The sequence below is a fragment of the Festucalex cinctus genome, chromosome 21 (assembly GCF_051991245.1).
Source record: "Festucalex cinctus isolate MCC-2025b chromosome 21, RoL_Fcin_1.0, whole genome shotgun sequence".
NCBI classification, from domain to species: Eukaryota; Metazoa; Chordata; class Actinopteri; order Syngnathiformes; family Syngnathidae; genus Festucalex; species Festucalex cinctus.
In genome coordinates this window covers 20,669,377-20,685,430 of record NC_135431.1, presented here as the reverse complement: position 1 = coordinate 20,685,430, position 16,054 = coordinate 20,669,377, and the positions used below count along the sequence as shown (strand labels likewise).

Genomic DNA, 16,054 nt, shown 5'->3' with positions numbered 1-16,054 from the left:
GTGTCCTGGGTCGTCCCCGGGGCCTCCCGCCGGTGGGAAATGCCCGGAACACCTCAACGCGGAGGAGCAGAGGCTTGACTCTGATTCCCTCCCGGATGTCCGAGCTTCTCACCCTATCTTTAAGGGACACCCTGCGGAGGAAACTCATTTCGGCCGCTTGGATCCGGGATCTCATTCTTTTGGTCACGACCCACAGCTCGTGACCATAGGTGAAGGTTGGAACGTAGATCGACCGGTAAATTGAGAGCTTTGCCTATTGGCTCAGTTCTTCACCACGACGGACCGATACAGAGTCCGCATCACTGCAGATGCTGCACCGATCCGCCTGGCGATCTCCCGCTCCATCCTGCCCTCACTCGTGAACAAGACCCCAAGATACTTGAACACCTCCACTTGGGGCAGGATCTCATCCCCGACCCGGAGAGGACACGCCACCCTTTTCCGACTGAGGACCATGGTCTCGAATTTGGAGGTGCTGATTCTCATCCCATCCGCTTCACACTCGGCTGCGAACCGCTCCAGTGAGAGTTGGAGATCACGGCTTGATGAAGCCAACAGCACCGCATCATCTGCAAAGAGCAGAGATGCAATGCTGAGGCCACCAAACCGGACCCCCTCAACGCCTTGGCTGCGCCTAGAAATTCTGTCCATAAAAGTTATGAACAGAATCGGTGAAAAAGGGCAGCCTTGGCGGAGTCCAACCCTCACTGGAAACGAATCCGACTTACTGCCTGCAATGCTGACCAAACTCTGGCAACGGTCGTACAGGGACCGAACAGCCCGTACCAAGGGGCCCGGTACCCCGGACTCCCGAAGCACCCCCCACAGGAGGGACACGGTCGAATGCCTTCTTCCAAATCCACAAAACACATGTGGACTGGTTGAGTGAACTCCCATGCACCCTTGAGGACCCTGCTGAGGGTGTCGAGCTGGTCCACTGTTCCACGGCCAGGACGAAAACCACCATGCTCCTCCTGAATCCGAGATTCGACTTCCCGACGTACCCTCCTCTCCAGCACCCCTGAATAGACCTTACCAGGGAGGCTGAGGAGTGTGATCCCACTGTAGTTGGAACACACCCTCCGGTGTGTAGCTACCCTTCGGATAGATACCCTAATTATTCATATGGATTTCTTTTGGCCACTAGAGTGCGCCACAGGCTTACAGTTAATTTTGTGCTGTATTATTTTGTGACCATTGGGAGCACTATAGTTGCACGAAAACTTGGGCCGTAACCTTTGGCCAACTTTAGAGTTGCCCTCCGCGTGAACTGACAGTGGTTAGCTAACGCACGTGCAGCTGCCGGATCGTAAATTTTGTGGATCTTTACGGTTTCACCTGCGTTCGGTGGCGCACTGACTTTCCTTTGGTCCGATTAGCAAGTTTTGTTGACAAGATACTCTTTTCTTAGAAGGATAGTTCACGCATTTTTAACAAGCTACAGTTACCATTTTTCTGAACCAGTGGGTCAATGCTCTTCGTACAACTATATCTTTGCAGAATGCCTCAAAGGGCCAACCAAATGGCTTTTGGAAGATTACATTTGTTCCAAACATCCAACACAATGTGATAAACACAAGACAGCTCTCAATTTGACATATACAGCATCACTAAACCCACATATTCCTTTAAATTCGCATAGATGGCTGAAGTAAAATACATCACTACAACAATTCTAGTATTAATAATACACGCTTAAAATGAAACGCTCACAAATGTTTACTCTGTGTCAGAGATCCCGAGGTGGCAAAAAAATGAGGGTATTGAAGCTGACTGTAATGTCTTCAACTTAACAACAACCATGACACTATTTTCCCACACAGGAGAGTTCCTTAAGGAAATCAACTGGATGCTGGAATCCAAACTAAACCAAGTGAGCAGGGAGATCATCGACAGCAGGATGAAAACGAGAGACCAGTTAGAAGTCCTTTACCGTAAAATCATCACGTACATTCTGCTAAGCTCTGGCATGGGCTCACCTTCAGATGTGACCTCTGTTCAAGAAACTACAGGTAAATGGGCAAAGGTCAAATCAGCAAAGGGGACAGAAAACACAATGGGGAGTTTGTGATCAAGGGCACTAAAGCCTGCCATGCACAGTGATTTGACTTGGACTTGACGGAACTGGACAAATGTGAACAAATGTCTCAGTGAGTTCGTCTAGACCAGGGGTGTCAAACATATGGCCCGCGGGCCGGATCAGGCCCGCAAAGGGGTTTAATCCGGCCTGCGAGATGAAGTAAGAAATGATTTGTACTGTCGGAACAATTAATCAGATGGCCACAATCAAACCATAACCATTTATAATTTCACAAGCAGTCCTCAGGTGAGCAGTGCAACTTGTACGGGGAATCGTCCTGGATGTCATTATTTTACACACAAACATAAACGTGTTAAATACCACACAAATTCAATTAATGGTAACACAAATAGATATAACAAGGATTAACATCCTTATAACGTCATTAACTCATTTGCTTCCAAAAACATATAAATATGTTCTATTTTAAATATTAAGAGTGTCCCAAAGACGTATTTATATGTGTTTTTTTTTAGTTTTTTTTTTATGATAGAGCATACAGAAGGCTTTGATGCAGCCTCTGAACTGAAAAGAACGGTTGAAGCAATGATAGTTATTACAAAAACGGCCAGCAGGTGGCTGGAGAGTATAAGAGATCAACCAGGGCCATGTTGCAACAAGCTCTTTTCCCCAGTGTTTTCAACAGGTTTGTGAATAATGATGAAACTTAGCTATATTCTAACGCTAATAGCTGAAAAATTGAAACATGCAAATATCATTTTATATTCTTGATGAATGAAGGGACTCTAATCTTTCTTTTGGGAGGTTCCATGATTTTATAACAATAGATCACAATATTTTGTGGGCTTTGCAAAAATCTGTCAAAATCCAGTAAAACAGCCAGAAGCGAAGGGGGTCACCATTGTTTTTAAGTTATATACCTTTATTTTACCGATCCGGCCCACTTGGTAATACATTTTCCTCCATGCGGCCCCTGAGCTAATATGAGTTTGACACCCCTAGTCTTAGACCGAGTTGTTCAGTTTGAATCATGGCTCTGACTGTCCGATATAAAAGTGTCCTTGGGCAAGACGTTAAAGGCAGGACGGGCAGCATCATTGTCGATGTCCAGCCAGACATCATTGGCAACTACGGTTGCTTGTCAGAGATAACTCTGATGCATTGGATTACAATGAGATAGATTCAAATCGTCAGATAGTGAAGCAAGCGCAGCACTGAGAATGCAATAGCAAATAGCTTTTTCAAAACTGTTATCATTGACACAATATGAGAGTTCTTTTAATTAGGGCCCGAGCAGCGACCGCTGCAAGGTCCCTATTGTTCCTGAAGGAATTCTTATTAGGGCCCGAGCAGCGGCGGCACCGGCGGCGGTGCCGCTGCGAGGCCCTATTGTTTTTGTAGGAATTCTTCTTCTTATTATTATTAGGGCCCGAGCAGCGACCGCTGCGAGGTCCCTATTGTTCCTGAAGGAATTCTTATTAGGGCCCGAGCAGCGGCGGCGGCGGTGCCGCTGCGAGGCCCTATTGTTTTTGTAGGAATTCTTATTATTATTATTAGGGCCCGAGCAGCGGCGGTGCCGCTGCGAGGCCCTTTTGTTTTTGTAGGAATTCTTCTTATTATTATTAGGGCCCGAGCAGCGGCAGCGGCGGTGCCGCTGCGAGGCCCTATTGTTTTTGTAGGAATTCTTTTTATTATTAGGCCCCGGGCAGCGGCAGCGGCGGTGCCGCTGCGAGGCCCTATTGTTTTTGTAGGAATTCTTCTTATTATTAGGGCCCGAGCAGCGGCGGCGGCGGTGCCGCTGCGAGGCCCTATTGTTTTTGTAGGAATTCTTATTATTATTATTAGGGCCCGAGCAGCGGCGGTGCCGCTGCAAGGCCCTTTTGTTTTTGTAGGAATTCTTCTTATTATTATTAGGGCCCGAGCAGCGGCAGCGGCGGTGCCGCTGCGAGGCCCTATTGTTTTTGTAGGAATTCTTTTTATTATTAGGCCCCGAGCAGCGGCAGCGGCGGTGCCGCTGCGAGGCCCTATTGTTTTTGTAGGAATTCTTCTTATTATTAGGGCCCGAGCAGCGGCGGCGGCGGTGCCGCTGCGAGGCCCTATTGTTTTTGTAGGAATTCTTCTTATTATTATTAGGGCCCGAGCAGCGGCGGCGGCGGTGCCGCTGCGAGGCCCTATTGTTTTTGTAGGAATTCTTCTTATTATTATTAGGGCCCGAGCAGCGGCGGCGGCGGTGCCGCTGCGAGGCCCTATTGTTTTTCAAGGAATTCTTATTAGGGCCCGAGCAGCGACCGCTGCGAGGTCCCTATTGTTCCTGAAGGAATTCTTATTAGGCCTGGCGAAAAATTTGATATTTTAAAGTCGCCATACATGATAACAGAAAAATGGCTCCTTAGCGCCCCCTACATAGGTTAAACGGATCCCTGTCCCGCTACGATTGTCCGACGGCTATGAAAATTGTGTGGCACCTGTAGCACATCCCAATGAACAAAAACCTCTTTGAAGTGTGTACCCTAAAATAGACAGAAAGTGAGGTATGAGTATTTAAATGTCCAATTTTTGCCAATTTTTGCACATTTACAGGGGTCATACTTTTGCCCGCTTCTCCTACACGGTTAACCCGATTGACTTCAAACTTGGGATGTACCATCTCAACACCTGGGACAACATCATTGTGAAAAATGAAAAGTTTTTGATATACTATATGACGGCGGCGGCGCATCAAATTTAGAGTTTAAAAATTCTTACTTCACGAAGCATTGCCGGTTGTACGTTTAATCTAGAGCTACGAAAATTGGTAGACATATGTAACAGGCTATGACCTACAAAAAACTCTTTTTGAACCATATGCTAAACCTAACAGGAAGTCCACCATTTTGATTTATTTTGGAACGTGTTGCCATTTTTTTGGCCATTTCATTGGGGTCTTATTTTAACGAACTCCTCCTACAGTGTTTATCCGATCATCTTCAAACTTGGTGTGATTCATCTTAAGATGTTGAAGATGAAAAGTTATTGAAAGCTTTGTATTTCGTCGCACGCTGTTGTCATGGCATGCACTGTTTGCAAAGGAAAAAATATATACTTAAAGAAGCATTCCCATTTGTACGAAACAGCAAGAGCTACGAAAATTTGTAGACATATGTAACAGCCCAAGATGTACAAAAAAGTCTCTTGGTGCCCTGTGCTAAACCCAACAGGAAGTCCCCCAGGGGCCGGGCATCACATTTTGAGCTAAAAAAAACTCCTCTTTAACAAAGCATACCCGGCTGTACGTTTCACCTAGAGTTACCAAAATTTGTAGAGGTATATAACAGCCCTCGAGGTACAAAAAACTCTTTTTGAACCATATGCTAAACCTAACAGGACGTCCGCCATTTTGATTTACTTTGGAATGTGTTGCCATTTTTTTTGGCCATTTCATAGGGGTCATATTTTAACAAACTCCTCCTACAGAGTTTATCCGATCATCTTCAAACTTGGTGTGATTCATCTTAAGATGTTGAAGATGAAAAGTTATTGAAAGCTTTTTATTTCGTCGCACGCTGTTGTCGTGGCATGCACTTTTTGCAAAGGAAAAAAATCCTTCTTAATGAAGCATTCCCAGTTGTACGAAGCAGCTAGAGCTACGAAAATTTCTAGACATATGTAACAGCTCACGATGTACAAAAAAGTCTCTTGGCGCCATGTACTAAACCCAACAGGAAGTTCCCCAGGGGCCGAGCATCACATTTTGTGCTAAAAAACTCCTCTTTAACGAAGCATTCCCGGTTGTACGTTTCACCTAGCGCTATGATAATTTGGAGGCATACATAAGAGCCCACGATGTACAAAAGAGTCTCTTGGAACCATATGCTAAACCAAACAGGAAGTCCGCCATTTTTTATTTACGTTGGGATTTGTCGCCATTTTGTGTGGCCTTTCTTAGGGGTCATATTTTCACGAACTCCTCGTAAAAAATTCATCCGACCGTGTTCAAACTTGGTGTGTTTCATCTTAAGATGTTTAAGATGCAAAGTTATTGAAAGTTTTTTATTTTGTCACATGCTGTTGCCATAGCGATGCATTTTTTGCCAAGTAAAGTGCTGCTTATTTTTTTTGGTCTATACATGTGTGAAAACTCATGAAACTTTGCACACGCATGAGACTTGTCATGAACATGAATTTTTAGAGATTTCTTTTGAAATTTGCAATAAATCGCACCCTCTATACATTTTTATGGAGCATTTGATTCAAGCTCGAAAAAACTAAAGATGACTTGACTTGACCAAGATTTGTGAAAATGCAGAGGCATACCTATTAGTCTAAGACCTACAAAAAGTATTCTGTAGCTGTATGCTAAACCTAAAAGGAAGTCCGCCATTTTGAATTTATTTTGGGAATTGCACACCATATTTTGCGTTTTGATTAAACTTTGCACACACAAGGCTTGTCAAAAACATTTTAGATGGTCCTTGTCCTATTTGACAGTACCCCAACGTGCCAGTACCCCGACGTGCAAGTACCCCAACGTGGCCCGGGTTGCGAGGGCCCTTTATAGCTGCTCGCAGCTCTAGTTAGGGCCCGAGCAGCGACCGCTGCGAGGTCCCTCTTGTTTTTGTAAGAATTATTATTAGGGCCCGAGCAGCGGCAGCGGCGGTGCCGCTGCGAGGCCCTATTGTTTTTGTAGGAATTCTTCTTATTATTATTCTTTTTCTTCTCCGCAAACAATCGCATTTTTGAGACACTAAACGTGAACGAAAACTCACCAAACTTTACACGCACATCAGGCCTGGCGAAAAATTTGATATTTTAAAGTCGCCATACATGATAACAGAAAAATGGCTCCTTAGCGCCCCCTACATAGGTTAAACGGATCCCTGTCCCGCTACGATTTTCCGACGGCTATGAAAATTGTGTGGCACCTGTAGCACATCCCAATGAACAAAAACCTCTTTGAAGTGTGTACCCTAAAATAGACAGAAAGTGAGGTATGAGTATTTAAATGTCCAATTTTTGCACATTTACAGGGGTCATACTTTTGCCCGCTTCTCCTACACGGTTAACCCGATTGACTTCAAACTTGGGATGTACCATCTCAACACCTGGGACAACATCATTGTGAAAAATGAAAAGTTTTTGATATACTATATGACGGCGGCGGCGCATCAAATTTAGAGTTTAAAAATTCTTACTTCACGAAGCATTGCCGGTTGTATGTTTAATCTAGAGCTACGAAAACTGGTACACATATGTAACAGGCTATGACCTACAAAAACCTCTTTTTGAACCATATGCTAAACCTAACAGGAAGTCCACCATTTTGATTTATTTTGGAACGTGTTGCCATTTTTTTGGCCATTTCATTGGGGTCTTATTTTAACAAACTCCTCCTACAGTGTTTATCCGATCATCTTCAAACTTGGTGTGATTCATCTTAAGATTTTGAAGATGAAAAGTTATTGAAAGCTTTGTATTTCGTCGCACGCTGTTGTCATGGCATGCACTGTTTGCAAAGGAAAAAATATATACTTAAAGAAGCATTCCCATTTGTACGAAGCAGCAAGAGCTACGAAAATTTGTAGACATATGTAACAGCCCAAGATGTACAAAAAAGTCTCTTGGTGCCCTGTGCTAAACCCAACAGGAAGTCCCCCAGGGGCCGGGCATCACATTTTGAGCTAAAAAAAACTCCTCTTTAACAAAGCATACCCGGCTGTACGTTTCACCTAGAGTTACCAAAATTTGTAGAGGTATATAACAGCCCTCGAGGTACAAAAAACTCTTTTTGAACCATATGCTAAACCTAACAGGACGTCCGCCATTTTGATTTACTTTGGAATGTGTTGCCATTTTTTTGGGCCATTTCATAGGGGTCATATTTTAACAAACTCCTCCTACAGAGTTTATCCGATCATCTTCAAACTTGGTGTGATTCATCTTAAGATGTTGAAGATGAAAAGTTATGGAAAGCTTTTTATTTCGTCGCACGCTGTTGTCGTGGCATGCACTTTTTGCAAAGGAAAAAAATCCTTCTTAATGAAGCATTCCCAGTTGTACGAAGCAGCTAGAGCTACGAAAATTTCTAGACATATGTAACAGCTCACGATGTACAAAAAAGTCTCTTGGCGCCATGTACTAAACCCAACAGGAAGTTCCCCAGGGGCCGGGCATCACATTTTGTGCTAAAAAACTCCTCTTTAACGAAGCATTCCCGGTTGTACGTTTCACCGAGCGCTATGATAATTTGGAGGCATACATAAGAGCCCACGATGTACAAAAGAGTCTCTTGGAACCATATGCTAAACCAAACAGGAAGTCCGCCATTTTTTATTTACGTTGGGATTTGTCGCCATTTTGTGTGGCCTTTCTTAGGGGTCATATTTTCACGAACTCCTCGTAAAAAATTCATCCGACCGTGTTCAAACTTGGTGTGTTTCATCTTAAGATGTTTAAGATGCAAAGTTATTGAAAGTTTTTTATTTTGTCACATGCTGTTGCCATAGCGATGCATTTTTTGCCAAGTAAAGTGCTGCTTATTTTTTTTGGTCTATACATGTGTGAAAACTCATGAAACTTTGCACACACATGAGACTTGTCATGAACATGAATTTTTAGAGATTTCTTTTGAAATTTGCAATAAATCGCGCCCTCTATACATTTTTATGGAGCATTTGATTCAAGCTCGAAAAAACTAAAGATGACTTGACTTGACCAAGATTTGTGAAAATGCAGAGGCATACCTATTAGTCTAAGACCTACAAAAAGTATTCTGTAGCTGTATGCTAAACCAAAAAGGAAGTCCGCCATTTTGAATTTATTTTGGGAATTGCACACCATATTTTGCGTTTTGATTAAACTTTGCACACACAAGGCTTGTCAAAAACATTTTAGATGGTCCTTGTCCTATTTGACAGTACCCCAACGTGCCAGTACCCCGACGTGCAAGTACCCCAACGTGGCCCGGGTTGCGAGGGCCCTTTATAGCTGCTCGCAGCTCTAGTTAGGGCCCGAGCAGCGACCGCTGCGAGGTCCCTCTTGTTTTTGTAAGAATTATTATTAGGGCCCGAGCAGCGGCGGCGGCGGTGCCGCTGCGAGGCCCTATTGTTTTTGTAGGAATTCTTCTTATTATTATTCTTTTTCTTCTCCGCAAACAATCGCATTTTTGAGACACTAAACGTGAACGAAAACTCACCAAACTTTACACGCACATCAGGCCTGGCGAAAAATTTGATATTTTAAAGTCGCCATACATGATAACAGAAAAATGGCTCCTTAGCGCCCCCTACATAGGTTAAACGGATCCCTGTCCCGCTACGATTGTCCGACGGCTATGAAAATTGTGTGGCACCTGTAGCACATCCCAATGAACAAAAACCTCTTTGAAGTGTGTACCCTAAAATAGACAGAAAGTGAGGTATGAGTATTTAAATGTCCAATTTTTGCACATTTACAGGGGTCATACTTTTGCCCGCTTCTCCTACACGGTTAACCCGATTGACTTCAAACTTGGGATGTACCATCTCAACACCTGGGACAACATCATTGTGAAAAATGAAAAGTTTTTGATATACTATATGACGGCGGCGGCGCATCAAATTTAGAGTTTAAAAATTCTTACTTCACGAAGCATTGCCGGTTGTATGTTTAATCTAGAGCTACGAAAATTGGTACACATATGTAACAGGCTATGACCTACAAAAAACTCTTTTTGAACCATATGCTAAACCTAACAGGAAGTCCACCATTTTGATTTATTTTGGAACGTGTTGCCATTTTTTTGGCCATTTCATTGGGGTCTTATTTTAACAAACTCCTCCTACAGTGTTTATCCGATCATCTTCAAACTTGGTGTGATTCATCTTAAGATATTGAAGATGAAAAGTTATTGAAAGCTTTGTATTTCGTCGCACGCTGTTGTCATGGCATGCACTGTTTGCAAAGGAAAAAAAATATACTTAAAGAAGCATTCCCATTTGTACGAAGCAGCAAGAGCTACGAAAATTTGTAGACATATGTAACAGCCCAAGATGTACAAAAAAGTCTCTTTGTGCCCTGTGCTAAACCCAACAGGAAGTCCCCCAGGGGCCGGGCATCACATTTTGAGCTAAAAAAACTCCTCTTTAACAAAGCATACCCGGCTGTACGTTTCACCTAGAGTTACCAAAATTTGTAGAGGTATATAACAGCCCTCAAGGTACAAAAAACTCTTTTTGAACCATATGCTAAACCTAACAGGACGTCCGCCATTTTGATTTACTTTGGAATGTGTTGCCATTTTTTTTGGCCATTTCATAGGGGTCATATTTTAACAAACTCCTCCTACAGAGTTTATCCGATCATCTTCAAACTTGGTGTGATTCATCTTAAGATGTTGAAGATGAAAAGTTATTGAAAGCTTTTTATTTCGTCGCACGCTGTTGTCGTGGCATGCACTTTTTGCAAAGGAAAAAAATCCTTCTTAATGAAGCATTCCCAGTTGTACGAAGCAGCTAGAGCTACGAAAATTTCTAGACTTATGTAACAGCTCACGATGTACAAAAAAGTCTCTTGGCGCCATGTACTAAACCCAACAGGAAGTTCCCCAGGGGCCGGGCATCACATTTTGTGCTAAAAAACTCCACTTTAACGAAGCATTCCCGGTTGTACGTTTCACCTAGCGCTATGATAATTTGGAGGCATACATAAGAGCCCACGATGTACAAAAAAGTCTCTTGGAACCATATGCTAAACCAAACAGGAAGTCCGCCATTTTTTATTTACGTTGGGATTTGTCGCCATTTTGTGTGGCCTTTCTTAGGGGTCATATTTTCACGAACTCCTCGTAAAAAATTCATCCGACCGTCTTCAAACTTGGTGTGTTTCATCTTAAGATGTTTAAGATGCAAAGTTATCGAAAGTTTTTTATTTTGTCACATGCTGTTGCCATAGAGATGCATTGTTTGCCAAGTAAAGTGCTGCTTATTTTTTTTGGTCTATACATGTGTGAAAACTCATGAAACTTTGCACACACATCAGACTTGTCATGAACATGAATTTTTAGAGATTTCTTTTGCAATTTGCAATAAATCGCGCCCTCTATACATTTTTATGGAGCATTTCCGATTGGATGATTCAAGTGCGAAATAACTAAAGATGACTTGACTTGACCTAGATTTGTGAAAATTCAGAGGCATACCTATTAGTCTAAGACCTACAAAAAGTATTCTGTAGCTGTATGCTAAACCTAAAAGGAAGTCCGCCATTTTGAATTTATTTTGGGAATTGCACACCATATTTTGCGTTTTGATTAAACTTTGCACACACAAGGCTTGTCAAAAACATTTTAGATGGTCCTTGTCCTATTTGACAGTACCCCAACGTGCCAGTACCCCGACGTGCAAGTACCCCAACGTGGCCCGGGTTGCGAGGGCCCTTTATAGCTGCTCGCAGCTCTAGTTATTCTTCTTCTTCTTCTTCTCCTTCTCCGTAAACGATCTCATTTTTGAGGGCCTAAACATTTACGAAAACTCACCAAACTTTGCAGTCTCTTCGTGCCCGGTGAAAAATTTGATATTATGTAGTTGTCATAACAACGCAACTCTATAGCGCCACCTAGCGTAGAAAAATAAAAAACAATCCCGACCCGTTTGAGCTAGAGCTACGAAAATTGGCAGGCACGTGTAGCACCCCGAGACGCACAAAAAAGTCAGTGGAAGCCATTTCCTAAAATGTACAGGAAGTGAGCTATGAATTTTTGAATGTCCAATTTTGGCCCATTTTGGCACATTCACTGTGGTCATACTTTTTCCCCCTTTGCAAATATTTTTCAGCCAGTTGACTTCAAACTTGCCATGTATCATCTCAAGACCTGAGACAACAACTGGGCAAAATATCTTGACTTTTTGAAATACTATATGACGGGGGCGGGGCATCAAATATTGCCTTTAAAATTTCATTTGTCCAGAAAGACAAAATGCTGAATAACTCCCATGTACAAGCTCCAAAAAATCTCAAACTTCTCATGCAACTTAATAGTCACGGCCTGAAGACATCTATATGATAAAATTCTGTTATATATATAGCACCACCTAGTGGTGACAATAAATGTCATACTTTACGTTTTTAGCTACTGTGCCAAGCTCTTTGAAGGGATCCAGTTGAAAATTGGTCAGACAAGACTTAAGATGTTGATCATGCCGTACACCGAATATTGTAACTTTTCGCCAAAGGGCGTGGCCGCTACGGTGCCGCAAAGTCTGGTAATTTTTCGTGGCAATAAAAGCTGCTTTAACTTGACCCAGATGATCCTATCTTCTCAAAATTTCACACATTTGATGAGAGTCCAGCCCTTAAGACATCTACGTACTTATATTTCATCTTACTGATAGCTCCACCTACTGGCAATTTTCTTTCTTACGATTTTTCTTCAATGTTTTTCTCCAACCCCATTAACTGCACCTACCTCATATTTGCTCAGATGAGGGTTTCGGTCTTCATGATGTCACAATACGAAGTTTGTGAGTTTTCGCGAATCGCTGTGGGCGTGGCTAAGCGCTGTTCGGCAAGAAAACAACACCAATTTTGAGGGCCTAAACTGGCACAAAAACTCCTGAAACTTGGCACACACATCTGGCCTGGTAAAATGAGCAATATTTTATTGTTGATTGTGCTATTTTTACAAAAATGACTCAATAGCGCCCCCTCGAAATTTTTAACGAAGCAGCCCCGGTTGTACGTTTAAGCAAGAACGACGAATATTTTTAGGTGTATGAGGGAGCCCAAGACCTACGAAAAAGTCTCTTGTACCCATATGCTAAAATGAACAGGAAGTGAGCTACGAATTTTTGAATGGCCCATTTTTGACGATTTTTGCACATTCACAGGGGGCAGACTTTTGCCCACTTCTCCTACACGTTTCATCCGACTGAGTTAAGACTTTCTGCCTGGACCATGTCAAGACCTGAGCCAACGACAGGGGGAAAAATTTTGACTTTTCGAAATACTATATGATGAGGGCGGGGCATCAAAATTTGTGTTTCGCAATGTAAAAGGATATGCTTGATAACTCCCCTGGACATGCTCCAAAAAATCCCAAACTTGACATGTATGTTTATCGTCAAGGCCTGAAGTTATCTCTATGACAACATTCAGTTATATATGCAGCGCCACCTAGCCCTTGAGGCATGAAAAAAAAATACCCCACATACGGTATTTTGTACAAAAAATGTAAACTCATTCTAAGTGTGATAACGAAGTCATTTATGAATATTCTTTTAATTTCCACCACTCAAAATGTTCACTGGCATCAGACTTATCCAAACATATATATATTTTTATTTATTTTTGATAGCCTCTGTGGACATTAAAAGCAATATCGTGAATGAAGGATATGCATAATAACTCCACGGTACATGCTCCAAAAAAAATCCCACACTTGACATGTATGCTTATAATCAAGGCCTGAAGGTATCTCTATGACAACATTCAGTTATAAATACAGCGCCATCTAGCCCTTGAGGCTTATATAAAAAATAAATAAATACCCCACATACGGTATTTTGTACAAAAAATGTACACTCATTCTAAGTGTGATAACTAAGTCATTTATGAATATTCTTTTAGTTTCCACCACTCAAATTGTTCACTGGCTTCACACCGATCCAAACGTATGTACGTTTCCATTTTGTTTTATTCATTTTTGATTGCCCCTTTGGACAATAAAAGTAACATTGTGCAATGAGTACAACGAGCGATGATGTGTATATACACTTTTACAAAAAAATACCAATCAGGGCAACTTATTGCCTAAAAATAAAAAAGGACGCTGATTTTTGCAGGTCTTAACAATCCCCAAACCCCGTTGAGCTTGACACACACGCTGGCAAAAAAATATTCTACATGTAAACGTTTATTATGCCATTTTCAAAGAAATTTTGCTTCCAATATGCCAGTACCCCAATGTGCCAGTACCCCAACGTGCAAGTACCCCAACGTGGCCCGGGCTGCGAGGGCCCTTTATAGCTGCTCGCAGCTCTAGTTATTCTTCTTCTTCTTCTTTTTCTTTGTTATTATTCTTTTCCGCAAACAACCACATTTTTGAGGCACTAAACATGAACGAAAACTCACCAAACTTTACACGCAGATCGGGCCTGGCGAAAAATTTGATATTTTAAAGTCGCCATACATGATAACAGAAAAATGGCTCTGTCGCGCCACCTACATAGGTTAAACGGATCCCTGTCCCGCTACGATTGTCCAACGGCTATGAAAATTGTGTGGCACCTGTAGCACATCCCAATGAACAAAAACCTCTTTGAAGTGTGTACCCTAAAGTAGACAGAAAGTGAGGTATGAGTATTTAAATGTCCAATTTTTGCCAATTTTTGCACATTTACAGGGGTCATACTTTTGCCCGCTTCTCCTACACGGTTAACCCGATTGACTTCAAACTTGGGCTGTACCATCTCAACACCTGGGACAACATCATGGTAAAAAAATCAAAAGTTTTTGACATACTATATGACGGTGGCGGGTCATCAAATTTACAGTTTCAAAATTCTTACTTAACGAAGCATTGCCGGTGGTACGTTTAACCTAGAGCTATGAAAATTGGTACACATATGTAACAGACTATGATCTACAAAAAAGCCTGTTGGTGCCATATGCTAAACCTAACAGGAAGTCCGCCAGAGGCGAGGCATCAAATTTTGTATTTCAAAATTCTAACTTAATGAAGCATTCCCGGCTGTACATTTCACCTAGTGTTACCAAAATTTGAAGACATATGTAACAGCCCTCAAGGTACAAAAAACTCTTTTTGAACCAAATGCTAAACCGAACAGGAAGTCCGCCATTTTGATTTACTTTGGAACGTGTTGCCATTTTTTTGGCCATTTCATAGGGGTCTTATTTTAACGAACTCCTCCTACAGAGTTTATCCGATCATCTCCAAACTTGGTGTGATTCATCTTAAGATGTTGAAGATGAAAAGTTATTGAAAGCTTTTTATTTCGTCGCACGCTGTTGCCGTGGCATGCACAGTTTGCAAAGGAAAAAATTCCTTCTTAATGAAGTATTCCCAGTTGTACGAAGCAGCTAGAGCTACGAAAATTTGTAGACATATGTAACAGCCCAAGATGTACAAAAAAGTCTCTTGGTGCCCTGTGCTAAACCCAACAGGAAGTCCCCCAGGGGCCGGCATCACATTTTGAGCTAAAAAACTCCTCTTTAACAAAGCATACCCGGCTGTACGTTTCACCTAGAGTTACCAAAATTTGTAGAGGTATATAACAGCCCTCGAGGTACAAAAAACTCTTTTTGAACCATATGCTAAACCTAACAGGACGTCCGCCATTTTGATTTACTTTGGGATGTGTTGCCATTTTTTTTGGCCATTTCATAGGGGTCATATTTTAACAAACTCCTCCTACAGAGTTTATCCGATCATCTTCAAACTTGGTGTGATTCATCTTAAGATGTTGAAAATGAAAAGTTATTGAAAGTTTTTTATTTCGTCACACGCTGTTGTCGTGGCATGCACTTTTTGCAAAGAAAAAAAAATCTTATTAATGAAGCATTCCCAGTTGTACGAAGCAGCTAGAGCGACGAAAAATTGTAGACATATGTAACAGTCCAGGATGTACAAAAAAGTCTCTTGGTGCCATGTGATTAACCTAACAGGAAGTCCCCCAGGGGCCGGGCATCACATTTTGAGCAAAAAAAACTCCTCTTTAATGAAGCATTCCCGGTTGTACGTTTCACCTAGCGCTATGATAATTTGCAGGCATACATAAGAGCCCACGATGTACAAAAAAGTCTCTTGGAACCATGTGCTAAACCAAACAGGAAGTCCGCCATCTTGATTTATGATGGGATTTGTTGCCATTTTTTTTGGCCTTTTTCAGGGGTCATATTTTAACGAACCCCTCCTACAAAATTTATCCGACTGTCTTCAAACTTGGTGTGTTTCATCTTAAGATGTTTAAGATGCAAAGTAATCGAAAGTTTTTTATTTTGTAACACGCTGTTGCCATAGCAATGCATTGTTTGTCAAGT

At 42.0% G+C, this 16,054-nt stretch overlaps 1 protein-coding gene across 7 annotated transcripts in view; it reads left to right on the top strand.

Annotated features, from left to right (window-relative positions):
• The window catches only part of cfap206 (cilia and flagella associated protein 206), a 103,940-nt gene that overhangs the window by 11,817 nt on the left and 76,069 nt on the right, over positions 1-16,054 (top strand). For all 7 annotated transcript variants that reach the window (XR_013281101.1, XM_077509896.1, XM_077509892.1 and 4 more), the window contains one exon: positions 1,824-2,012. Coding sequence is in view for 6 of the 7 variants with exons in the window: in XM_077509896.1 (XP_077366022.1) it covers positions 1,824-2,012 (189 nt within the window). In the remaining variant the exon portion in view is untranslated. The remainder of the gene's footprint in view (positions 1-1,823; positions 2,013-16,054) is intronic.